Source organism: Mauremys mutica, chromosome 1, assembly GCF_020497125.1.
Source record: "Mauremys mutica isolate MM-2020 ecotype Southern chromosome 1, ASM2049712v1, whole genome shotgun sequence".
Classification (NCBI taxonomy): Eukaryota; Metazoa; Chordata; order Testudines; family Geoemydidae; genus Mauremys; species Mauremys mutica.
Genome location: NC_059072.1, coordinates 122,233,943 through 122,260,215, shown reverse-complemented (window position 1 = coordinate 122,260,215; position 26,273 = coordinate 122,233,943). Strand labels below are relative to the sequence as shown.

The window sequence follows — 26,273 nt, the reverse complement described above, 5'->3', positions numbered from 1 at the left end:
AGCAGTCAGCGTGGTGGATGACTCACCACCTAGGAATGAGGGGTTTAAAAAGGTTAGCCTGGGCCTGGCCCCTCCCCTCATTCACTCTGGAATTGGCTGGAATTGGTAAGGTCCCGGCAAGGGAATTACTGGAGGGACCTGGATGAAAAGGGGGGGAGCTGGTGGAAACCCCCCTCCCCCCAAAAAATAATAATAATATTGGCTGGAATTGGAGGAGCCCGGCAGTGGATCTGCTGGAGGGACATCAATTTTTCACCTGCACTGCACATTTTATCCGCTGGGTTAATCCCAGACATCTATCTAATAATAAAGTTGCGGCCTGATTAAATCTGTATCTAATGTCTCCTGTCATTCTTTTGGCATAGCCAGACAATGAGCTAGTATAGGACTATATGCCATATCAGAAGTTCTCTGATGGCCCCTTCATTTTCTAGAGAGTTTAAGCTTTCATTTAAAAAATTACAAATTTTCTAGCCCTGTGCATATACAGCTAGACTTCCTGAAACAATTGTTCTAAAAGAAGCAAGAACTTCTGTATTTATATCAATGACCAGTTCACACTGAAGACATGGTGATACTCTGAATGCTAACATTTCACCATTTACTGCTGATCATTTTAGCAGGATCATTCAGCTACTTTGGTATTAGGAATGTAGTTTGAAATGGGTGGACTTGAGCTCACCACTTTTTTACTTCTATTTTGATTCCTGGCCTCCAACTTCCTTCAGCAATGCATCTTTTAGGTAGCCTGTTGCATTTCAGGATTGGTTTCTGAGGCACTGATACTGGAAGTTTGAATATACAGCAATAGTAAGTGTGGTGTGCTGCCTCTACTGCAGGTACTGACATCTTCTGGTAATCTTAAATTACTGTGGCTATGTGTTAAATAGATTTGTTAATATTTCCCCAAAGTAGTGACATTTCTGTAGAATGAATGAATAACTGATTGATGTAGATGATCATAATAGTACAAACAAAGGGATCTAAATGCTTCTCTCCCTGTGTGCATGTAATTTCTGTTGACATTAATGAGTGTAATTTACAGATGAGAGAAGAATATGAAAGATCATATCAAATACATTCAAATTAGTTTACAGTAAACATCACACTAACAAATACAATGTTAAGGGATGACTTTGCTAATACAGCAATATCTAATAAACATTTGACATTTAATCTCAGGCAAGCATTGTAGACATCAGGCTAGATTAGTGTTAGTTTGTTAGATGTGCTAAATATCATCCTCTTATTGCAAGCAACTGTGTCATTGGAGCATTTATCTAAACCTCCAATTTTGGTTTATCCTGTAGATTAAAATTTTGTTGACATATTTGTTCCTATTACATTTTTTAAATTAAAATTTGAGATTACTATTAGCAGAAGAGAACTTTCTCCAGAATTAAGGCTATAAGCATAGCTTTCCATTAAAATCCTGATTTTGTCCAACCGCCTCCCCACACCACAGACTTTGTCAAAACATGGCATGCTTGAAATTTCTCATGTGTGCTCTTCTGTGAGAGGGGAAATGGATAAATCATTCTTGAGATATGACAGTTCAAATTAGGGGAGAATTCAGATTATAATGGACATCTATAGGTGCAAATTATAGTTCAGGTGACAAAACAGATTTGATTATAAGCAAATGGCAGTCAATAAAGCACATTCAGTCTACAAGAATAAGGAAAATTCATGTGAAGAAGCCTTATAACTGTCAATGTTCTTCTGAGGGCTGGAGTTGTACGGCATCATATTCACACAAATTCAAAATTTTCACTTACAAAAATAGCATAATTTACAAAATCAGCACCAACATCACCAATATAAAAAATCTGTTTTTGTTATGATGGGACCTCTGATGTGAAAACAGGGAACTTGGAGTATATCCCAGTATTCTATTTCCAGGAAACTAAGCAAATACATTTTACTTTGAATCTCCTCTAGTCTGAGGTGTAAGAGTCTTGGTTCAGGTTCAAAACATAGATCTCCAAAATAGAATTATAGAACTTCTAGAGAAAGATATTGCTTAAATTCATGGCTAGTCACTCCAGTTAGTGGAGTTGTCCTGCCAGCATCCACACATATAAAATGATGTCTGGAATTGCTTTACTCAGGCCAGAAACTTTGTTGTCTCTAGACAGCATTACGTTATGAGCCAACCAGAAATCTCTTATTAGCTGTGTAGCACTTGTTTCAGATCCTACTGGTTGTCCCTGTCATAGCTGTGATGAGTTTAGAAAATAATAAATATTTTTTTACGAAAACCTGGAACAAACAGACCAAAGAAACAGAAGTATAACTCTGTCCCAAGCAGAGTTTCTGTGCCCTGAAATTTTTCTTGCTCAATAAGTCAGTCCTGCACTGAATGCAGGAGGGATCCTGTGAAAATAATAGTATGTGATGACATAATTAAAGACTGTATCATAATATGTATGTACAAAGGGGTTAAATTAAGGTTGCGCAAGCAATCTTAATTCTGACATTTCCTAATTTTGAAACCTTAATAATGTTCTTTTCACATATGTTCTTTTTAGATGTATAATAGAGAGAGAATTCCTGTAACCAATATTTGTGTATATGCAAAAGAAGCAAGTTCAGCTCATATTTTAACAGAGCACAGGTTACCTTATATATGATATCTGAAATCAAAAGAACAGAAATCATTCTTCCACTCTAATCCCTGAAAAAAGGAAATTAAACTGCTATGATTTGATTGTAAAACTAATTTGGAAAGCTTAATGTCTTTTAGTTAATCGAGAAGTTGAATTTTCTATTATTGGACACACCGCCAAATGAGCTAATGGAAGAGGTCATCGTTCAGTACCAGGAGTCAATTCTGGAATTGCAGAGTCTTCTTCATCAGAAATACAATGAAGCAACAGAGCACCTACTTAAAGTAAGTAAACTTTGTATTTTAGTAGTTAGTCTTCAAATGTTATTTATGAAATATCAAGGGCAATGGGAAAGTAACAGTTTTGTACATTAGGTTAATTGGCAAAAGTGAGTTTTTTTACACTGTGATACAGACTATTGTGTAAACTTCCCCAGCTCAAACATAATCATGTACTGGACTGATGTTTCTGAGGCCCTCTCCTTCACAGTGTCTGAGGTTAGAATTTTTAAATTAACCTAAGGAAGTGGGTTTCAGTGTGATTTGACACTAAGGGAATTAAGAGGTCTTTGAAAATCCTGGCCTTAACTGTCAGCATGATTTAAATTAGCAGTAACCATTGATTACACACAAATTTAGTGATTAAATGCAAAATATTAAGTTGTTAAAAGAATCTTTGACAGATACTATCCTAAGAATTTATGGTTTGCTCAACTTTTTAATCATTCTTAGTGCAAAGACAATAGCAGTTCTGTCATCAGTGTCAAGTACATCAACTCCATCCTAGTTTAATTTAGCGTAATATGCTGATTTGTTTTTTGCAGAAGGCTAGTACTTTTGCAGATTCTGACAGTGGAAATATGGATGTGGTCATAAAAGATAAAAATATCACTTTCTGTATTTGGGGAAACCTCAAGAAAAATGCAAGGTACAGTACAAAAGTGACCCTATTTCAAATTAGCTCTATCTTTGTACATCTCTATGGAATAAAGACTCAGGGCCAGTTTCTGACAACCCTTATTCATGTTGAGTAGCACTTTACTCCACAAGTGGCCCTCATCTGCCTGGAGGAAGTGGGGAGTGTGCCAAGCACTGGAACTGTGGAAGACAGCTATAAGACTGCCTTCTGAGGACTCCCTTGCAAGCCCTAGTGTAGGGGGTCTGCTGGGGGTAGGATCGCTATGTTGGGGCAGGGTTGCAGCACTCTAGAGTGTTAGGACAGCAGTGCAGCCTATAGGGCAGCCTAGGGAGGCTTCTGTAACTTATGCCCCCACCCAGAACTGTTTACATTATTCTATGTGCGGCAAAGGAGCCTTGAATCAGGAGAGCGTAAAAGTGGCTTGATGTTATGTTAGCATCCTTCGATTGGCCACAGAATATGCTGCACCTTTTAAAGCCCAGCACAGAATCTCACCCAGTGTTCCTAAGCAAAACATGGAAGTTTGTGTGTGGAAGATTTTATAATTCTAGCCAATATTTTCTTGTATTAAAATGGACAGAAGGAGAGTTCTCATTTGAACAGATCTCTGTCTGCTTGGTCAGAACTGGGACCTCCAGTCATACTATGGCAGGCCAAAGATGCATGGGGGGAAAAGGCCCAAGTTCTTGGGTATCTGATTTGACACAGAATTGCTCTCCTTCTGTATGCCTTCTAGCCCTTTTCCTATGGTGGCACAGAGGCAGGTGATGTGCTTGTTCTCCTAGCTTGGCTCTCTTTACCTTAAGTGCCTCCTCAGCTTGTTTGTGGAAACCTTGGAGAAGAACTTAATAGAGACAGCAGCTGCATTAACCTATGCAGAAATGTGCCTAATAAATGGGTCCAATTTACCTGTGAGGATGCTATATAGAAAAGCTGACTCCTTCCCTTCTCTGCCTGGCCAGGTTCCTTAACTACATGCAGAGCTTAATTCTTTTAATTCTGTTTTAGCTATCTTGGAGGGGCTGGTGGCAGCTGTCTGTGCTGGGTGAGCATGTGATGACCATCTAACCCATTTTTCCAGTTTTGTTCCCCAAACTGTGACATATGGTAAAAGGCAACTAGGGGCCTGTATTACTATGATAAATGTACTGGAATATTGAAGTGTGATGTACAAATAATTATATTGACTTTACTAGAGAATTCTTTTGTTTTAATTCTCTGTTTACAGATTCAAAAATCATGTGTTTTGTGATGCAGAAAATGGATTTGATCTTCCAAAGACAGTGGCCACAAGTGATGTTGCTGTCCGCATCTTGCACACTCATTATGATCATATTTCCCCACTACAATGCATTCCCAAACAGCATTTAAAGGTGCAAGCCCTAGAAAGCAAACCAGAATTAACTGTGCTTTATGATATGAAAGAAGAAAAAGAAGAGGAACAAAAGGGTGGGGAAGACAGCGACCTGGTAATTGAAAAGGAATCTGATGGAAGAAAGGTAAGAAAGATGTAAAAGGTGCAGCATGGACAGTGCTGTCAGTTAATGCCTACCTGCATAGTATTAGCATCTTAACAGATCTTTATATGTCTCCCTTGTGCCTTAGAAAACAAAAAAAGTCCTTAAAATTTTCATTCCCCTTATAAAAGAATTCCTCCTTTTTGGAGAAGGTCTTGCAGTTGAGTTCATTATAACTAAAAATGGGCCTACCTCAAAAGTACTAGCGGTTCAGTATGGATAAACCCTGAAACGGTAAGGGAGCAAATCCTGAGATCTTAACTCAAGTTTTATCCAGGTGTAGTTCTTCTTGAATTCAACGGGAGTTTTCCTCGAGGAGGACAAAGTAAGAGCTAAATATCTCAAGATTTGTCCTATAGTGAATTTTTAAAACACCTTTAAACTGTAGTATCTAAGCACTTAGATACAAAAACTAAAACCAGATAGAGCCAAATTCTGTTGCTGTTTGTACCATATAGAATTTAGTTCCATAGGTGACAAAGCTATCCATAAGCACTGTTGCCACCACCAATTAAACAAAAAAACAAGACCAAACTAAATCAGCTACATGCCACATCACATAAAAAATACATCGTATCCTGAAGGTCACCAAACCCAAGCTCAGGCAGGCCCCCAAGACTAGAACGTGACAAAGACAGTGATTCTTTGAGTTCTATGTTTGTTTCTATTACAGTTCCTATCTCTCGTCCTGCATTAGCTTTCTCATCAGAAAAATGAGGCTAGTTATACTTACTTCACACAGTGCTGTGAATTCATTAATATTTGAAAAGTGCTTCAGGATTTTTGGAGGGAAGCTGCTATAGAAATGCAATTAATTATTACACGTGTTCTCTCTATTGATATATTAATATGTAAAGCTGATTACCTGACTTTGACAAAATCCAGACTGCCTGAGACAATGTTTTTGTACCAAAACCTGGTTTTGTCAGCTAGCAAAAAAAAAAAAAAAAAGCACCATAATGATGCATTCTGGATATTCCTACGCTATGGCCCCATTCCTCCAGTGAGCTTCATGCACATCTCATTGCATGATGAGGACCTTACTCATTATCCTGAGGTTCTCATTTTCACAGAAAAGCTACACCATTTTTAATTGTGCCTGTCTCACTGTATGCTAAAAACACTACATTTTGTTTTTGAACTAGAGTACCATCTCTTTCAAAGACAGCACTAAGGTCGATCCTGGTGAAAATGAGAAGCTAGAAGAGGAATCTGATAAGAAATCAGAAAATGTTAGCACCATTTCAGGAGGTACTGAGATTTTACATGCAGTATGGCATAATTATGTGCATTTTTAAACTTCTGATTTTACTCTAGGCAAACACTGGAGCATACAAAGCCAGTGTATATAATGTAGCACCACCACCTCCATGGACAGAACAAAGATGACATAGATATTGCTCTCATTTTATATGGTTATAAAATATAATACATACAGGTGTCTTGAGATTCTAGCTAGTATCTTTCTTGGATGAATAAGGTTCTTCCCTTGTTTCTGAGTTATTCTGAGATTGTCAGTTATTGAAGCTTATGCATAACTGGGAACCCAGGAATAGTTCCTTACTTAAGCATGTACTTAAGTAAGGTGCTTAAGCACTTAGCTGAATCAGGGCCACAATCCCAGGAAAGAGACCAGTGCTAGTTGTAGTCTTCTTTCTCATATAAATCAGCCATCAGTTTCGCCAATACTTTTAGATCCTTTCGTTTAGTAAAATCATTGATTTATTTCTTACACTTTTTTCTAAAACAAGATGACTGTGTGTAGTGCAGCATTGATTATCTGAGCTATAGAGCCTTTTACCTATTTAAAAGAACTTTCCTGTGGGTGCTGCCCCAACAACCAAACTTTCAGGTTCACATCTAGGGATGACCCAGGTAGGTATTTCCCCTGGGATTTTTTCCAAGGAGTGGATTTTAGGCAGTCAGCTCTCTTAAGCGCCTTTAAAAATCCCAGGCTTAATATTAACTAAGACCTGTGCCAAGAAATGGTATAATTATCTGTATTTGTTTAAGGTCTTTTTTCTTCATTGTTTTAGTGTGAAAATGTATGTAAAGAGCAAAGTGTCTTCTGTATCTTGAATATATTTTTACAAGTGTTAAAAAAGATCTCAGTGGTTTAGCTTGGGAGAACAAGTATTTAGCTTTGTTTAGAAGAAGTTTATTTTTATTTTTTTTAATTAAAAAAAGAAAAGCCAAAGTTGTAGTAAATAGTACAGTGGCTTTACTACATAGATTAGTATACTATTAATAAGTATACAGAGATCTTAAATTGTAGTATGGGCACAGTATATTACAAAAACTATATATAACATGTGAGCGTATATAATAGTCATATAAAACTAGCAACCCTTTCCCATCCCACTCTAAAAAAGACCTGGAAATGCATCACACTTGATATTTTTAGTTTGTTGAGATTATCTCATTTTTTAAAAATATAGTTTTTTATATAAGTAAGTTTTATAGTATAGTTACTTTATCTTGTGTTATTGAACAGAGTTTAAGTGGATCCTTATATTATGATATCTAATAACAAATTTTTCATGCATTTTTTAACATTGCTAGTGACCATCCAGCCACCTACATGAGTATTATTAGAGGGTGAAAATCCTATATTATTTTCTTTAAGTGCTTAGAACTTTTAAAAAACATTCACCATTGGAAAGTCTCTTAAGAATTTTGGTAAGGAATTTCCTCTACTCCACCATTGTGGATTCGCTAAGGAATTTTGTTCCACAAATTGATCACCTTCCATCCCCTACAGTGTTAAGCATCTTCCTTTTCTAACTTCAGTTTGTGGCCCCATGGTTGCCTTACATGCACTTTCCATAACCCCTGTAGGATTTTATATAACATGGGGGCCAAGTTCTCCCTGTTAGTTATAACCAGTGCAACCTCACTGACTCCAGACCAGATTCTACTGCCATTTACTGTTGTGAAACTCCATTGCGTTTATTGAGGTTGCACAGATTGATGATTGGAGATATACCAATCTCCTAGAACTGGAAGGGACCTTGAAAGGTCATCGAGTCCAGCCCCCTGCCTTCACTAGCAGGACCAATTTTTGCCCCAAATCCCTAAGTGGCCTCCTCAAGGATTGAACTCACAACCCTGGGTTTAGCAGGCCAATGCTCAAACCACTGAGCTATCCCTCCCCCCCTTAGGTGATATACCTAACACCCTGATTCTGTAGGTGAATCTGCTTGAGCAGACCTGTGAAGTCACTAACAGAATCAGGAGAAATGCACCCTTCTCTTTAAAATCTCAGTACTAAAAATATGAGAAGATGGTGCAGTCATTAGGTATGGATTAGTAAATCCAGCAGTGGTCGTAGGTCTATGCAGCTACAGAGTGCCTTGGTTACTAAGGAACTCCAAGTGCCCATAGCTAACACATCAGCTAATTATAATTGGGGGCCCTACAGTTCTTAATTTAAGGCCCCATAAAACTTAAGTCCAGCCCCGAATAAGCCTTCTGTTCATTTTTGTTGTCTGTCTAGTTTTATCCATTCCAGTGAATCCTTTAAAAAAATCCATAGATCACCAGAAGGTGGCGCTGAGATATTGCAGAGTAGAAAGCCATTTAAGTTCATATTTAGATGCTATATGTGCAAAAAGCATTTGGGATTTGAAATCTTGGTACTTTATTCAGACATTGAATTAATACATATTTGGTTGTTATTTAGTTCAGGTTGCACCATTGCAGGTGGCCACTGATGAAAAAGAAGAAGAGATAATTGGCGAAAATGTAGTTGATTTGCACCAGTTCACACCAGTGGGTGGAGTGTACCTTATTGATGCACTGAAGCTCCCACCTCAAGCCAAACAAATCAAAGGCTGGACCATGGTGGAAGTAGGTCAAGATCTGAAGCAAAATTGCACCCAATGAATCTCTTTTAGTTCTGATCACCCTGGAAAGAGTTGCTACAATTCTGGAGATTTGTCAATATAGATTTCACACAGTATAAACAAACAGTTCTATCCTTTGAGTTTCTGTGCACTGAGATTAAAAGCTGACTTTTCAAATCATGCTCCTAAATTATACCTGCAAAACTTTCTTATATGCCTGTGACATCCATATAATTGGTGTGTGAGCATTCAGACAGGTATTCACACAGTCAGTTCTGTTAAACGGAGGTAGCACAGACACCTGAAATCACTGCATTTGAAAATACTCCTAAAGATGTTGGTTAAAGGAAAAGGAAGTCCTTGCTTCATTTTATAAACAGAAGGATTTGTTAAAGCCTGTGAATGTGATAACGGAGCTTTGAATTTAATTCCAGGCTCCACTGCAGACTTTATGGTCCTTGGGCAGTATGCCTCAGTTTCCCCAAGTGTAAAATTTGGGGCCACATTTACCTGTATTACAGGATTTTTGTGATGCTGATCTCATTAATAGGCATAATTTATGTAGACTGCATTTAGCTTAACCCAGCACCTTCATGTAGAGCTGCAATACAGCCCCCAGTGCAGGCAATACTTGAATGTCATATATATGGGCTGGAGTAATAGCTGTTGCCCCTTTCTGTGGCTGTACGGTGTTCGTAGAAAGCCCTTTGAGATCCTCAGATGGAAGATGCAGAAGCAGCAAAGTGTAATTTGCAAAGTTACATAGACGTGTAGAATTATCAAATGATATATAAAGTTTTTAGTTCTTTAGATTGTATTTTAGTGAACTCTACAGAGGACCAAAGTGGATAACAAAATTTAGTAGTCTCATGACCTTTTCTCTTTTCTTCACCTCCCCATCAAAGTTACTCGATGTAGGATTGGAGACATATCCATATCCTCCAGAATCAGAAGAAACTGAAGACGCCACATATCCACGTATAGGGGTGACTCTTAGACTTCTTGACAGTGTGATATTTTTTGAGGAACCTATGGTTGCCAGATGGGATTCGGCAGGTACAGTAAATCTTCAGCCAGCGGTAACACACAAATGCTAAATCCAAAAACCTTTCTTAAGTTCAAGTCCCAGGATTCAGATCTGGATTTTAATTTTTCCTAAGTTCATGGAGTATTTGGAACTCAGGCTTTGGCGAGTCCCATTACAGAGATGAGATCCAATTCAGATCCAGAGTTTGGTATGGGCCCTTCGCTGTTTATTATCCTTGGATTTTTGAAAGCTTAACATTCAATTGGTGCATAATTTCTAATAGACTCAAGATTGTGTTGCTCCCTTATTCAAACAGTCTTATTCTGTAAATTATTTAGAAGTAAGGAAAATGTTGTATAGTCTTTCAGTCCTCATTCAATGATATCTCTTGGCAATTGGCCCCATTAAAAAAATCTTTCTAAAACGGTGATAGGCTATTATCTCTGCTTTACTGCTTGGATGTACATCTTTTAGCTCCCATATAGTGTAAATATTTGAAAAAGACAGAGAAAAGGTATTTCATTTTGTGAAAAATTTCAATATTTAATTTCATTCTGATTAGGAAAAGCCCAATATTTCAAAATTCTCTGTGAAAGGGGATTGAATCCTAGCTCTGAGACAGTCTGCCTGGAATGCTGTCCTGGCACGGCAGATCCTGGTATCCCTGGATGCCAGACCATGGAAGTCCTGGTTTCAGAATTTACCTGTTTCTGGAGATGACAATCAAAATTGAACGGCATCTACAGAAGGTTTTGATTTCAATAAATCGATAGATTCCCATGAAAAAATGTTTTGTCCAAAGTTTTCTGGTCAGTTGTAGTAAATGTGTTCTTCTTCCAGTGCTTGCTCATGTCCATTCCATGTTAGGTGTGTGTGCTTGCCACATGCACCGGTGCTAGAAGTTTTTCCTGCTGTGGTAGCTGTAGGGCTGCCTCTGGCACCCTCTGGAGTGGCACGCTATAAGTGGCGCCGGCAGCCCTCCTCGCACCTTCAGTTCCTTCTTACTGCCAGTGATGGTGCTGGAACATCCTCTTGCTTCAGCAAGCAATTGTACCAATGGTTCTTCTCTACTCTGCTGCCGATAGTAACAGCTCATTCAACAAGAGCACAGGCATCGTCAGCAGCTTCCTGGCTCATGTTCTGATCCAGGACATCTGCAGGACCACAACGTAGTCATCTGTCCATACCTTCACGGCTTATTATACGATCACCCAGCAGGCCTGAGATGACGCTGGCTCCGGTAGAGCGGTGTTGTAATCAATGCATCCATGAGCTTCTGACCCAGCTCCAGAGGCACTGTTTGTGAGTCACCTAACATGGAATGGACATGAGCAATCACTCGAAGAAAGAAAAAAAAAAAGGTTACTTATGTTCTTGGAGATGTGTTGCTCACGTCCATTCCATGACCCACCCTCCTGCTGTCAGAGTTCCAGCAAGAAGGAACTGAAGGAGAGGTGGAGGGGCAATGGCACCTCTTACCCTGGGAAAAACTTCTGGCACCCATGCATTTGGCGAGCACACACACACCTAACATGGAATTGAACGAGCAACACAATCTCAAAGAACAATAGTTACGAGAGGTAACTAACCATTTTTTTTCTCAAAACAACGAAATTACAATAGCTTGCTTGAATAGAACTAACCATCAATAGTGCTGCAGTTCCTCTGTGCCATTTATTTTAGTCTCAACGGTGTAACAGTACACCATTGATGGTTATGAGAAAAATTACAGCTAGAAAATTTAGATTACAGTATATAAATCTATCTTGAGCCAAATTCTACTTTCAAATCATATACACCTCTACCCCAATATAATGCTGTCCTTGGGAGCCAAAAAAAATCTTACCACGTTATATCGAACTTGCTTTGATCCGCCAGAGTGCGCAGCCCTGCCTCCCTGGAGCGCTGCTTTACTGCATTATATTCTAATTTGTGTTATATCGGGTTGCGTTATATAAGGATAGTAACCCCACTTGACTTCAGTAAAGTTATTCCTGATTTACATTAATGTAATAAAGTGGAATTTGACTCTATTAATGTTCGAGAGTAGTATTTATTATAAATATGCTCCCAGACTGTTAGCTGCACCATCATCCGTGGTTTCATTTTAAGTTATTTTTAGGCTAGGGAGAAATTGATACCAATTGTCAGACGCTCTCTCTCTTAACATCTATTGTCTGTATTATATGCCTAATATTCGCCAGAGCCCAGCATACCACTTGACCCAAGGTCAATGTGATGTATTGTGCTACCACCACAAGCAGCAGCTCTAACAATTTTTTCCTTTTTTTTTTAAAATATACAATATAGGCAAACAATGGAGAACTGATGGTATCAGTGACATAAAGTATAAAATGAAAGAGAAACAAATCTCTTTTGAGATGGATGCTTTTTATACAATCACACTGATTCAGGATGCTCACCTCAATATGCCATACCAGTCATGGGAACTGAGACCTAATGGCACAGATGAATTACTTTTCACGATTGTTACAGCCTTTGCAGAAGTTCAAATGCAAATTAAGGTACAGTGAATGTCTTGTTTCAGAGTAGCAGCCGTGTTAGTCTGGATCCGCAAAAAGAACAGGAGTACTTGGGGCACCTTAGAGACTAACAAATTTATTTCAGCATTTAATTTAATAAATTTGTTAGTCTCTAAGGTGCCCCAAGTACTCCTGTTCTTTTTTTACTAAATGTCTCGATACATGCAACTGCAATAACATGCAATGGTTATTTAGGCCATTATCAGAACTAATGTTTGAGTTCAGGCTGCCTTAGTAAGGATGAAAGCATGAGGCTATTTGTGTTTCCCCCCCCCGCCCCCATGGAACTGGGAAGGTTCAGGGTAGTGAATAGAACTGGTGCTTTAGCCTAGGTTTTTGCCCAGAAGGGCCAGCAGGCAGCATACTGCTAACAGAGTTCTAAATAATGTATTTTGATAGCTGCAGCTCCCATCATCCCATGTTAAATTCAGGGCCATCTTACAAAGCATAGCTCTCCACAGATTACCCCCTCTTTAGTCTTAAAAGGCAGCTCTTCAAATAATCTGCTATTTTAATGCTACTTGCTCCGTGTAAAATCTCCTCCTCTGATTTACACATACAAATCTACCTCCTAGTTACCCTCAAAATCTGACAGGTAACTGCCAGCTGAATTAAGATCCAGTATGGTGGCAATGTGCTGACGCACTACTTATCCTAAACTCTTGAGGCTGAGAACATTCTAGAGGCAGGGATGAACAGAGCAGATTAAGTTCTAGGCAATAGCAAACATGCCTCCTTCCCAGCACGTGCCCACATGTACACCCCCACCCCCATTTGAAGTTTTGGTCCTGGCTGCTATTAGTTGGTAGTACTGGGGATGTATATGCATCAGAGGTATTTATAAAGTAGTCACTATGGGACCTAGGATCCAGAGAAAAAAGTAAATTATTTTTTAAAGGCCTGAAGTACAGAATGCTTTTAATCAGTAAAGCTTGTTTTATTGCATTGTACAACAGGGTAATCAGTGTATGCTGTCTTCAATAATTATGGATGGGAGTGAACAACTTTCCCACTTGACAGGAAAATGGACATCTCCAATTGACCTGACCATTGCTTTGAAGAAGGCTGGAGTGAACATTTTTCCATCAGACTACTCTTACAAATATGTCTGCGTGAACAAGAAGGTGAGACAGCTATGAACTACCTTTAGAAAAAAAATATCCAGTTTTCTACTCGTAGACAACATTTTTTGGCACAAAGGTGGATCTACACCATCCAGAATCCCCAGGTACCTGGGTAAGACAGCTTGCAGAGCCACCCAAAGGAGCAGGAACCAGAATCTGGCCCACTGTCTTTTGACCACAGCTTGCCTTTCAGTATGGTAGTCTAGTGGTGTGATTTGTTGGATCTGTGGTCTCTGATTTGTACCCTTTATGTTACAGACTCCACTAGCAGAAGTCACATCTTATCAACAAATGGCGCTGGTTGCATCTGCTTTTGCTTTCAGTTGGAGCAAGTGGAATCTGGCATCTGGTCAAGATCAAGTAGTTTTTAAGGTTGCTCTTTTAGACTTAGTCCAAAGAAACAATCCAGAATAATGTAACACAAGACTGAACTAGTCTGTAAGTCTGTAATGTAACACAAGACTGAACTACAGCTAGTTCATGACCTTTCTTAGAGCAGCGCTCTGGCTTTGCAGTTTTAATAGCTTTAGAATTTAGTCTTAGCTGCTCTCAGAAGTTTTACAAAACTTAGTGTACTACACCGATTCTCTAAGGCCTGGCCACTGGTGAACTCACCCATGCCTTTGCTAAGTAACAGTCCTTTGGCTATTGAGATTGCATCTGTTTGGGTCTTCGATTACTCTGCTTTACAGGTCACGTGGCATATACAACTGTTAGCTTGGTTATGAAAGTTTAGCACACTCCAGGGCTACCTGGTCTCTCTCGCTCTATAGGTGAGTACAAAAAGGATTTTCATTCAAAAGGTAGGCTGAGTCAGATTCCTCTGTTATCCATTAGATACCAATGGCTTTATTAGTTTGCCAACTGTAACCTGAGCTCGCCTTCCCATCAGAGCAGCCCCCAGTGCTCCTCTCTTGCAGGCAGACTTCAGGTGTCAGATCTTTAACATCCCCTTCTTTCAAGGCATAGAGAAGGGAGATCCTGCCTCACTTATTTTCTGTTCCCTGATAGGAGAGAGGGGAGCTCTTTTGGCATGTATGTAGGGCAGATTCAGTTGCAGCCTTTGGCTGCAGATAAGATAATAAATCTCTTGCTATTCTAGTTCGTACATTTGCCCCTACCCCCCCCTCCCCCCGATGAGGCAGGAAATGAGCAGAGACAGATAGAGTGAGTGTGTGTGTCTTCTACAGGCTAATATACACACAGTATCCTTTTCTCAAGGTTGAGTAATTCTGTTCTGCAAGATGCATGGCAGTGCAAAACAACAGCTGGTAACTCCCACTTGCTAGATACTAAGTGCCCTTAGTAAATTTGGAGCTCTAAGGCAAAACATTTGAACAGTATTATCAATTAAATGAGTCTGTACAATATTGTCACCCTTTCCTTGCATTTGATGAAGGATAAATAAATGCTCAATTCACAATGGACAACTTTAACCACCACCACCACCACCACCTTTCAAAGACTCCACAAGAGGAATTAGTGAATGGCTATGATTAAGTTATCTTCTGTCCAATCACAGGGAAGCTACACTGTTCATAGTAACTGTCAAGGTTCCTTCCCCACTCTGAACTTTAGGGTACAGATGTGAGGACCTGCATGAACACCTCTAAGCTTAACTACCAGCTTAGATCTGGTCTCGCTGCCACCATCCAGATTTGAGTTATCTGGGGTGGGGGGGAACTCTTCCCCCCCAAAAACCTTCCCCTCCCTGGCTGGCCTTGAGAGACTTCTCCACCAATTCCCTGGTGAGTCCAGATCCAATTCCCTTGGATCTAAAAAACAGGAAAAAAATTAATCAGGTTCTTAAAAAAAGGCTTTTAATTAAAGAAAGGTAAAAATTCTCTGTAAAATTAGAATGGAAAATAACTTTACAGGGTAATCAGATTCATAGAGCCCAGAGGAACACCCCCCCCCCCCCAGCCTTAGGTTCAAAGTTACAGCAAACAGAGGTAAAATCCTCTCAGCAAAAAGGAACATTTACAGGTTGAGAAAACAAAAATAAAACTAACACCTTGTCTGGCTATTACTTACAAGTTTGAATATGAGAGACTTGGTTCAGAAAGATTTGGAGAGCCTGGATTGATGTCTGGTCCCTCTTAGTCCCAAGAACGAACAACCCCCAAAACAAAGAGCACAAACAAAAGCCTCCCCCCCACACCAAGATTTGAAAGTATCTTGTCCCCTTATTGGTCCTTTAAGGCAGGTGTTAGCCAGGTTTCCTGAGCTTCTTAACCCTTTACAGGTAAAAGGATTTTGGTGTCTCTGGCCACGAGGGATTTTATAGTATTGTACACAGGAGGGCTGTTACCCTTCCCTTTATAGTTATGACAGTAACTATCACATACGAGATGTTAATCCTGGAATCTGAGTTACTTGACTCAGTGTATTTAGAGCTATTAGATGCATAGGGACAAATAGTTACATATGCAAGATTCCTATTGGCCTTCCTCGGGGAGCCTTAGGTACCTAGAACAAGACCCACAAAAGTCAACAAGCTGAGGGGGGAACCACCTAAATTATCCAATACAAAATGCAGAGAACAGGGGTATGTGCCTCAGGCAGGGTGGGAGGGACAGTCCAGTCACCACTTATAATTTACAGCCTCTCTTCTGGAATTAGGTGCCTAAACCTAGTTAGCCAGCTCTGACAAAAAATCATGGTGGCCCCGACATCCAAAACACAGTGATTAGCACATTCACCCAGGCTGCAAAAGACCCAGGTTTCACATCCATGCTCCTCTTTCTGGCAGTGAGGGGGCAGAACAGAGAAGGGGGCTTGAATCTAGGTTTCCCACCTCCCACTGGAAGTGCTGTAACCCATGCAGTATTGGATAAAACACCACCTTCTGCTGTTTTGTGCAGGGCCTGATCCCATAAGCATTGTATAGAGACATATCTGAGGACATCTAGCCTATTGGGCCCCCCGCCAGACAAATGCAAGAGCTCAGACTAGACATTTCCCTAAGTCACATACTCAGCATCAGGATTTAGGCAGTGGTGCACATGCCCACTGACATTTGGCGCTATGGAGATTTTAATCAGTATGGGTTTTGAGGATCTAAATTTTGGACTCAGGCACCTACCTCTTCTGATCAAGACACCTAGGGCTAGATCCAAAGTTACACAAGGTGTCTTTGCTGGAGCAGGGAATTAAGCCTGGGTCTCAGCATCCCAAGTTATCACCTTTCCTCCCTACCTTAACTTTATATCTATATAGAAAGTGTGGTAGCATGTTACAGCCTTTATTCTTCCATTCTGCTGTAGGTGAGCGAACACCTTAAAACAGATGCTGTTAAAGATGAAGACTGGTCCCTTTACATGTTTAATGGTCAGCGAGCACAAAGGCTCAAAATCAGTGAAACTAGTGAAGCCTTCTCAGAAGACCTAGCAGAAAATACTGAATTTCATTCTACTCTCTACCATCTGATCAAAGATTTTGCCTGTGAAGAAGCAATTGAAAAAGTAAAGAAAGCCAGTTGCCTATTTATTGATGCTATATATCAACTGCTCATCGCTACTAGAGTGTTAACATACTCTTAATACTCTCAATATTTTAAATTAACTTTATTGAGCATCAAGAACTTGATCAATAAAATTACCTTTGATGTCTGTCATTTCACATGCAAATCAAAACAGCTTTTTAAATGCCTAAAAATGCATAAGTTTGTTTTTGTGAATAAAATTCTTTACTTTCTAGTAACTACACATTTAGACCCATTTATTACAAACTTCAAAAAGGAGAGATGGCTATTTTTTAAGTTGTTCTAATCTTAAACAGGATTCAGACATTTGGGAAGATAGTCTTCTATTGTCAGAGGGGGAAGTTGCATTTCCAAATCGTGCTTCAAAATGTTTTACCATTGAAAAGTTAAGTATAGTCTAAAAAGCTTCAAAAATAAATGATTTTAAATATACTACCTCAAATCATATTAGAAAGTTAAACTAATTCTAAACTTGAGAGCTATGTTTACACTAGTTGATATAAAACACAAAAATTGGAGTCAAAACAGGAAGTCTAGGGGAAAAAAAAAGATTTACAAATTAAAATACAGATTGTGTGTTATACTGGTGGTGGTCCATTGTGTTGAAGTTCAGTATATGGCCACAGCAGTTGTTGTAGTGATGTCCAGGAACTTCCAGTTCCCACAGGGGCAGCATCTGCAGGTCTTTGGAGAGAGAGACCTGTGAGGAAGCTTGTGAATGCAGCAAGGAGTACAATGATGGTAAGAGAAATCCAGAGAGTTTTGTTAGCCTTGGAGAAGGAAGTCTTCAGATGAGATGCCCACGATGACATTATGTTGCAACTGTGGAGAAGCCATAAACATAGGACAAACATGCTTTTCTTCAAGGTTTAAATATCATATTGTCCGACTACTAATCCAGAATATAAATTGTATGTAATGAAGGCAGGTTTGCCACTGTATTAATAGCCAGCTACAGTGGCATGTTATATTCTGGGTTTAGAATGCAGGCTCTGGTCAGCAGTAGATGCTAAAGATGTTTTATATAAAACTCTGAAGAGCCACAAAAACTCTGCGTTTTCCAAGCCAAATATGGGATTTCTTCACACATGCCATTCATGTTAATGGAAATTGTCTGGCTAAATCTCCTAGTAGGCATTGCACATATCAGCCATTTTTTCTGCAACAAGAGAGTTTAATGTAATGTATAGTCCAATAACTTCCTCTGTAAATTTAGAATGACAGGACTATCCAGACTAGTTAAGTACTTAGGCTTTGATCTCCAAGGGCACCACACTGCAAGGGATCACATCTCAAGATGAATTTGTGAGCTTGTAAGAGTAGAAGTTATTCTGTTCTTGACTAGTACCAAAAGTAGAGCTTTAACCTGCTAATTAGATTACTTAATGTCCGCCTTTCAAAGTAGGCAGCATCAATAAAAAGTCAGATTACTACTCTGCTTCCTCTTCCAGTGTCCTCCACCTGACCACCACTTCCCCTTACAGAAATTCATGTTTGCAATTGAGAAACTTACGCTGATCCTAGAGTCCATTTTGAGGGATTTTTCCCCCTTTCGGTAACACTTATCTTCCTTGCTTTGTCTTCTTGTATTTCTTCAACTGGTGGTTCTGACTGTTCGGTTCTGCAAGTAAGTGTTAGAATTAACTTTCCTGGTGAGCACTCATCAATACACAAATAGGCATATTTTTATAAATAGAGTAAGTATTCCAGTTTATAACAGCTTGGACGTGCAACATGGTGTCAAGGGGAAGAAGCAAGCCCATCGTAAAGCCGTGGAGGTTAAGTAATCAAGACCTACTTTGTTTCAGACTGTTCTTCCTCAGACTCTGTCCAGGAATACGTGCTAATGAATCGTCGCAATGAAGGACGCTTCTCATTTTGTTTTGATCCCAGTCGGCCCCTGCCAAATGTACATACTTGAAAATAAGTACTTCAGCTAAAGCTTTCAGATCACAGTGAAGAAAATAACTTCAGTGCAAGAGAGAGAGAAATGAGCATGCTCATTTATGTTGGAGTAGGCTATGAAGATTTTGGCCAATATTTTTCAAGTTTGACTCCCAGTTTCATATTTAAGCACAAACTATAAGGTGCCAGATTTTCAAATTCTCATGATCTTGCAGTTGAAGTCCATGGGAGCTCTGAACCTCTTAAATTTGCAGATCAGGCCACTTGATGTGGACACTCAGGTGCGGCTGTAAAAGCTGAACTTTAATGCTGTAAATGTCTATGCTATGTAAACCTTACTTCCAAAAGATGCTTAGTAAGCTACTCCAGTGGAACGGTTTACTACAGCCAATATGAAGTTGAAAAAATTAAGGCCCATTTAAAAACAAAAAACTCAAGTAGCCTTACCAACTGCTTGATCGTCTGTTGAATTTGTCACTTCTTTCATTTCCATCAGTTCCATATAATTGAGCCTTTAAAGGAAGGTAAAATGCAAATGTAGTAGACCTGACTAGTTTGAGAATGAAAACAGTCACCCTTGGACAACCCTTACTTACCAGCGGCAAACCAATACCAGCGTTTCCAATATTCCTGGGCAATGCTGCAATACTGACTCTTCGTAGGGATGATGTTGGCTACACAAAGAAGAGCTATTAACAACTATTATGCATTGGTTAGATTAACCACTAGTTTTAGGCATGTTAATTGGAGGTGTAGATTTATAAAAGTCAATGTTTAGTTCATATAAACACTAAAAAAAGATACCCAGTAATAACCCCAGATGTGGTACTTTAAGTATGCTTTCTTTAAAAATTATATATATTTTATATGCAGGTTATTTTCCAGATTAGAAAATACATGCATGTATATCTGCTACTGCAAATTCTGAAATTTAAAGCTGTCTTAAGTTAACCTACTGGAGCACAAAATATGGATCCTATTGCCAACTTGCCACACTGCTTTTAGATATCTCTTGGCTCAGTATGTAAAAGACCTCTATTTTGAAGCCTTTATTATTGAGGACCCCATGAAAGCAATAGTTTTTGAACTCAAGAGAGAGATGGGCCTCAAAACCATGGGAGATTATGGACCCACTTACAGCAGCACATTGAAATGTGATGCTAACATTTCAATGGGAAAAGGTGTCTGATCAAGTTAGTTTGCTTTTGTGAGTTTCGGGAGTAAGAGAGCCCAATAGCTACAGATTTCATGTGGATGTCATGCCCCAGTGGAGTACATGTACAAGGCAGTTCTGAAGAGCATACAGCATTCCATTTATTTTTATAATTTCAGTGGTACTGGTACCTTGAAGTTGAGAGAACTTGGAAGTTTTTTATTTGTAGATTCATCTGTAAAGAGGAAAATAGTATTGTAAGTAGATTTTTAAATATTACCATTATGGAACAGAGCCAGATGGTATGACCACCTGCAAGTCCTATTTAAGTTTATAGCAGCTAAGCACCTCTGAGGGGAAAAAAAAACCCAAACAGCAAGTGTCAAAAACAAATCAGTGTTGTGTCTCTAATATCCTGGGCCAAACATGGCTACAAGGTGGGTGAGTTGATCTCACCCACTGCTCTCTCTAAAAAGAAATTTAAAAATTGCCAATAAATAAATACTGGAAACAGCTAGAGACCTGTAACCATTAGCTCAAACTAGCTAAGCTAGTTAATGTTGCATGCCCTATGCAGGAGGGGTCACTTCTGCTGGGCTCATTAACAATGTCTGGTTAAGTTCTACTTTATCTTTACCAAGTTAGATCGGTTTTTACAAGATGCAGTACTCCACTGTGCCAATTTTTACTCCTTCCTTCTTGGCTAAAGAGCTTCTGCAAGGATTTTTGTGTTGTGCCCACAAGACTAGGATCTTTTAAATTTAAAGAAATGTGTTCTGATTTTCAGAGTGCCGAACACCTCCAACTCCCATTGGAGTCTCAAAAAGCTTAGAACTTCTGAACTCAGGTTACTGAAGATTGACTAGATGTACATTAAAATGAGCATCCAATTTGTAATTTACTGCATACAAGAGAAGAGTTCACCAGCCTGTGTTGCACCTTCCAAAGAGGCCTGCTACTCCAGGGGTGAAATGGGAGATGCTTTCAGAGATTCAGGAGGTCTGCTTACAAGTCTGAAGTTATAGTTGCCCTTAAATGTTTCCAATCATCATCTAATTGAGGACTATCAATAAGCTTTTCTTCTGCTATGCATTTACAATTCAGTATCATAACTGTACAGGAGATAGAGTATTTATATAGCACCTCCCATCCAAGGAGTCAAGCAGCTTTATAAATGCAAGCTAAAGGGCTCAACTGATGACAGTTACTTAGAAGAGAAATGAAAATATGCTTAGGTTTAACAATTACCTTGATCCCCAAAGGAGTGAAAGCATCTTTCATTTTGTAGCAAGACCTGTTTCAACTCCTCAAGTTCTGCATGCTCTTTTGTATACATGCGTTTCAAGTTTTCCACATGTTGAATCATCACTTCTACTGCCTTACTGACACGGCTCTCCTAGCAAAGTAAATGCAATACTGGGTGAAAGACATTAGCTCTTCAGGACATTGAATTATGCTTGGAGTAAAACCACCCACATAATCATTCTAACTTACGGCCTTTCATATCCATCCACACAACAGACACTCTTGTCCCGGGTCTCATCTCACATCTTGATCACAGCAGCTTCCTTTTCTCAATCTTGCCTCACTCATCCATTCAGAGCCTTGCTGCATAGATCATTTTCCTAGCAGATTTCTTTGACCACATCGCCTCTCTGAATCCACTGGCTCCACTTTCTCTATCAAACACAAGCTGCCTGTCTGCAGTTTCGAGGCCCTTCATGACCTATCATCTCTCATTCACTATTGAGATGTTGACTTCTGCCTCCGATTACCCATGTTGGCCAAGACATAAGTAACTTGACATGACAGTAACAGGTTAGACATCTGTCAGGGATGATTTAGATCAGGGGTTCTTAAACTGGGGTCAGGACCCCTCAGGGGGTCACAAGGTTATTACATGGGGGGTTGCAAGCTGTTATCCTACACCCTAGACCTCGTTTTGCCTCCAGCATTTATAATGGTGTTAAATATATATTTAAAAAGTGTTTTTAATGTATAAGGGGGCGGGGAAGTCCACACTCAGAGGCTTGCTATGTGAAAGGGGTCACCAGTACAAAAATTTGAGAACCACCGATTTAGATAATAATTAGTCCTGCCTTGGTGCAGGGGACTGGACTAGATGACCTGTCGAGCTCCCTTCCAGTCCTACATTTCTATGATAAGTAACCTGTCTCATTTTTAGTGGGTATGATTGGGAAGTTAAATGGATCAGTAGACTAGAGATGGGATATCTGTACTGGCGGAGATAAGGGGGAACACCCGGATACCATTTACAATGGACAAGATAAGCCTGGAATGTAAGAGGATGTAAAAAGCAGATCATGCATGCACACAGTATGGACAGGTACAGGGATTGGTTCCTGCAGAGTAACCAAGCCAATCCCAAAGCATGTGATGCAATGTATAGTTAGAAAAGCATGTGTTATAGTGTTGGTAGAAATGTATACAAGGAAAAGTTGTGTGTAACTTCGGATGTGCGTACACCCTATACCCATCCCTGATGTTTTAGCCTGATCAACTCCATATAGCTTTGCTGTATGCCAAATAAAAGGAACCTGAGTGATGAGACTGGAGTTTTGGAAGAGGTCTTAGGGGTGGGGGGCACAATATCTCCATCCCCCACTTGTTAAGTTTTCAAGCACCTTCATGCTTTTCCCCATACTGTCCCTCATGCCTGGGAGATGCTTCCTGTAAACATCTGCAAAACTCATTTTTGTCCTCCTTAAAACCTCCCCTTTTTCATGATGCCTATAAAAACTTGACAATAGTTATGCCACTGGTGTGCTGAGACCATTGCCTATCTGACGGATATTATCTCACCGTACTCTCATCTGTCTATCCAGCTGTTGTATCTTGTACTTAAAGCGTAGGCTTTTGGGGATAGGGACTGCTTTTGTTTTACTTGTACAGCACCTACCACAATAGGATCCTGGTCCATGAATAGGGCTCCTAGATGTTACAGTGATACAAATGAGTGTGCAGATAACCAACATAACAATGCTTTTTACTAATATTGTTCCAGTGAATTGTGTACCGTATAAAATAGAAGTTCAGTTACAAATACTGAGTGGAATCTGTTAGAGAGCTTTAGATTAAAGAAAGCTTCCTTACTTTACATAAAGTAGTAATTGAATCAGATTACCTGATTAATGGCTCCCAACATCTCTGCTCTACTAGCAAGTCTGGCAGCATACTGGCTAAGGAACTGCAAGCTTTTCTGCAGCTTCTTAATGATCTCCTGTGCTTGGTTATCTTCATCACACAAAGGTGCTAGACACTAAGAAGTTCATGGGCAGAGGGGGAGAAGTGGGAAGGAAAGAAGAGGGAAATGTAACAGTGCTGATGATTAGTAAATAAGTGAGCTGCCATTCTAGAGGCTTGTGGAGTGAATGTTACTCTGCAAAGGAAGCGATCACACCTAAATGGGATTCTGCTTGGGCGTACCTGTTTGCATAATCAAATGCGTTAGGGCCAGATAATCAGTTGTTGTGACTAAATACAGCACCACTGGAAAAAACAAAGGAGTTATGCTGATTTACATCAGCTAAGAATTGTAACCTTGACATTCACCTTATGGTTTTATCAGCTCACTACAAGAGCACCGGGAACAGGAGAATTTCCCATTTGTTGCTGTATAAAAACTCTTCAGCGTGTGTTGTGTATATATATAAAAACAGAACCTCAGTGCTAAATGGAGTCATGTTTTTTGACTATATTATCAAATCCAAAAATAAATTGCAGCGAAAACTTTACCTTAAGTAAGGCTGTGTGTACGTAGTGTATACTTATATTGGTATAACTTGGGTTGCTCAGGGGTGAGAATAAGTCACCCCCAAATGACATAAGTTACACCAACCTAAGTGCCAGCGTGAACAGCACTATATCAGCAGGAGAGCTGCTACCACCACTTATTGGGGGTGAATTAATTAAGCCGACAGGAGAGCTCTCTCAGCAGCAGTATCGCTGAAAGTTCTCTAGTGAAGTTACTATAACCTGGGTGTGCAAGTGGTTCACTGATGACTACTCTTTGAGTAGTCTTTCATTTGTGGTCACACTGGGAGGATGTAATAAATATTTTCATTAGTTACTTGGATAATGGAGAGGAGAATGTGCTTATAAAAAGTTTGTGGCTGACACCAAGCTGGGAGAGGTTGCAAGTACTTTGGAGGACAGGAATAGAATTAAAAATTACCTTGACAAATAGGAGAATTGGTCTAAAATCAATATAAAATTCAGTAGAGACAAGTGTAAAGTATTAACCTTCGGAAGGAAAAGTCAAATGGACAAAGCCAAAATGGGGAAATAACTGGCTAAGCAGTAATAATGCTGGAAAGGATCTGGGTGTTATAGTAGATTAGAAATTGAATAGGAGTCAGTGTGATGCAATTGAAAAAAAAAAAAGGCTAACATTCTGGGCTGTATTAACTGGGGTGTTTATGCAAGACAAGGGAGGTAATTGCCCCACTCTACTTGGCATCGGTGAGGCTTCAACAGGCGCATTGTGTTCAGTGTGTCCACATATAGGCTTCCAAGAATGGTTGTGGAATCCTCATCACTGGAGGTTTTTAAGAACAGGCTAGACGGACACCTGTCAGGGATGGTCTGGGTACATTTGGTCCTACCTCTGCACAGCCAGCTGGATTTGACGACCTATTTAGGTTCCTTCCAGTCCCATATATCTATGATTAAAATGTACTGTCAGGCCACGTGTACCCTCCCTCCTTCCAATCTCATTCATTGCTAACCTCCAGCAGCTTCAGCCCATTCATGATCTCCTTTTTCAAGTTTTCTTCAGCCAAATCTCGGGACCTTTCTTCAAGCCTCACTCGCTTATCCAAGGTGAACAAGTCACATTTAAAGCCCAGAGACACTCTGAGAAACTCTGCCTGTTGTAGGGGGAAGAGAGATTAAAAAGAAAGTCATGACCAATCAAGCAACACTGAAGTATATTCAGTACTAAGAGTTACCTCAGAGACTCAATAGCTATTGCTAATGAATGACAGGAGGAGTTGTAGCAGAAGTCACCAGTTCTGAACCCTCCCCAATAGGCTTTGAATAAAAAAAAAAAATTAAAAAAAAAGCAACTCTACCCATCTCTAGTGATAGGTAATTAGTCTACCACCAGAATAGCTTCTCTCTCTCTCTCTCCCCATCCCCAATAGTCCATCCTGTTGGGAAAGGCAACATTAAACAATTGTGCCTGGCAACATGAACTGTACTGTTAGCACATTTGTTAGGCTGCAGCTTGTCTAGGCCAGAACTCTCCTTCCTCCACAAAATGACACCAGTAGAGAAAATTCAAACCCAAAAGTTTATATAGTGACAAGAGTCTCTTCATTTTTATAGCCTTCCTCCTCTGCCCTGTTTTCCTGCACTGCTTATGAGCATCTTTTGATAAATAGATTTCAGTTTCATCCTCTGAATCCTTCAGTTTCATCCCCTTCACCACTAGCACACAAGGGGCTTCAATTGGACATGGAAAGCCAACACCACCACTGGCATGAATATTTACCTAAATCAAGGATTACATTAATTTCATTAATTTAAGGGGAGGCAGAAGGTTAATTTTAAAACCACTCAGTACGTTGAAAAATGCTTTACCTGAATTTCAGAAAGAAAGGCCCATTAGAAAGAGTTCTACTGGCTGAAATATTTAAGGATACAAGTAGTTAAGACTCACCTCCATCTCCTTCTCGTTAGGAGAAACACTGTAGGAGGAAAAGGAATAACCACATAAGAAGAGCATAATGCGAAGTAAATGCAAGTGAGCATCAGATTACATGAGGTACATACTTGTCATTTTGTTTGGTTTTAGTCACTTTAAGGCCAGTCATAGTGGGAGAAGAATCCCCTGATAATTAAAGAGACAATACACAAAATTTTAGTAGTTAGGCTGAGGAATAAACCGCCCTTAAAAAGAGGAGTTTATGAAAAACTTAAAAGTGCAGTCCCAAGAGGGATAAACTGGATTAAGACTTGGGTTGAACTATTGTCTAGTAATCGAAGTAGCAGCATCAATGTGCATTAGAACTAGGTTAAAAGTCAGCAAGCAGCTCATTAGTATTTCCTTTCAATGGCCAAGACCCCAAAGAGTCAGTCCTTGTTTGATTAGTTTGTGGCCTTAACTACAGAAGTCCAGATCTGA

At 39.6% G+C, this 26,273-nt stretch overlaps 2 protein-coding genes across 7 annotated transcripts in view; one reads left to right on the top strand and one right to left on the bottom strand.

The window, feature by feature from the left end:
* The window catches only part of DNAI7 (dynein axonemal intermediate chain 7), a 32,712-nt gene extending 15,427 nt beyond the window's left edge, over window positions 1–17,285 (top strand). For 2 of the 3 annotated variants that reach the window (XM_044993665.1, XM_044993675.1), the window contains 10 exons: window positions 2,747–2,893; window positions 3,433–3,536; window positions 4,756–5,026; window positions 6,190–6,295; window positions 8,727–8,893; window positions 9,795–9,945; window positions 12,227–12,441; window positions 13,416–13,583; window positions 13,842–13,955; window positions 16,850–17,285. In XM_044993665.1, coding sequence (XP_044849600.1) covers window positions 2,747–2,893; window positions 3,433–3,536; window positions 4,756–5,026; window positions 6,190–6,295; window positions 8,727–8,893; window positions 9,795–9,945; window positions 12,227–12,441; window positions 13,416–13,583; window positions 13,842–13,955; window positions 16,850–17,125 — 1,719 coding nt within the window. In that variant the 3' untranslated portion in view covers window positions 17,126–17,285. The remainder of the gene's footprint in view (window positions 1–2,746; window positions 2,894–3,432; window positions 3,537–4,755; window positions 5,027–6,189; window positions 6,296–8,726; window positions 8,894–9,794; window positions 9,946–12,226; window positions 12,442–13,415; window positions 13,584–13,841; window positions 13,956–16,849) is intronic. The other variant, XM_044993685.1, reaches the window with a different exon arrangement.
* The window catches only part of IRAG2 (inositol 1,4,5-triphosphate receptor associated 2), a 65,827-nt gene continuing 56,688 nt past the window's right edge, over window positions 17,135–26,273 (bottom strand). For 3 of the 4 annotated variants that reach the window (XM_044993624.1, XM_044993633.1, XM_044993642.1), the window contains 11 exons: window positions 25,922–25,979; window positions 25,809–25,836; window positions 24,874–25,014; window positions 23,271–23,405; window positions 21,374–21,521; window positions 20,317–20,360; window positions 19,569–19,646; window positions 19,420–19,484; window positions 18,866–18,967; window positions 18,581–18,688; window positions 17,135–17,889 (listed from right to left, as the gene is read on the bottom strand). In XM_044993624.1, the coding sequence (XP_044849559.1) occupies window positions 17,646–17,889; window positions 18,581–18,688; window positions 18,866–18,967; window positions 19,420–19,484; window positions 19,569–19,646; window positions 20,317–20,360; window positions 21,374–21,521; window positions 23,271–23,405; window positions 24,874–25,014; window positions 25,809–25,836; window positions 25,922–25,979 (1,151 nt within the window). In that variant the 3' untranslated portion in view covers window positions 17,135–17,645. The remainder of the gene's footprint in view (window positions 17,890–18,580; window positions 18,689–18,865; window positions 18,968–19,419; window positions 19,485–19,568; window positions 19,647–20,316; window positions 20,361–21,373; window positions 21,522–23,270; window positions 23,406–24,873; window positions 25,015–25,808; window positions 25,837–25,921; window positions 25,980–26,273) is intronic. The other variant, XM_044993651.1, reaches the window with a different exon arrangement.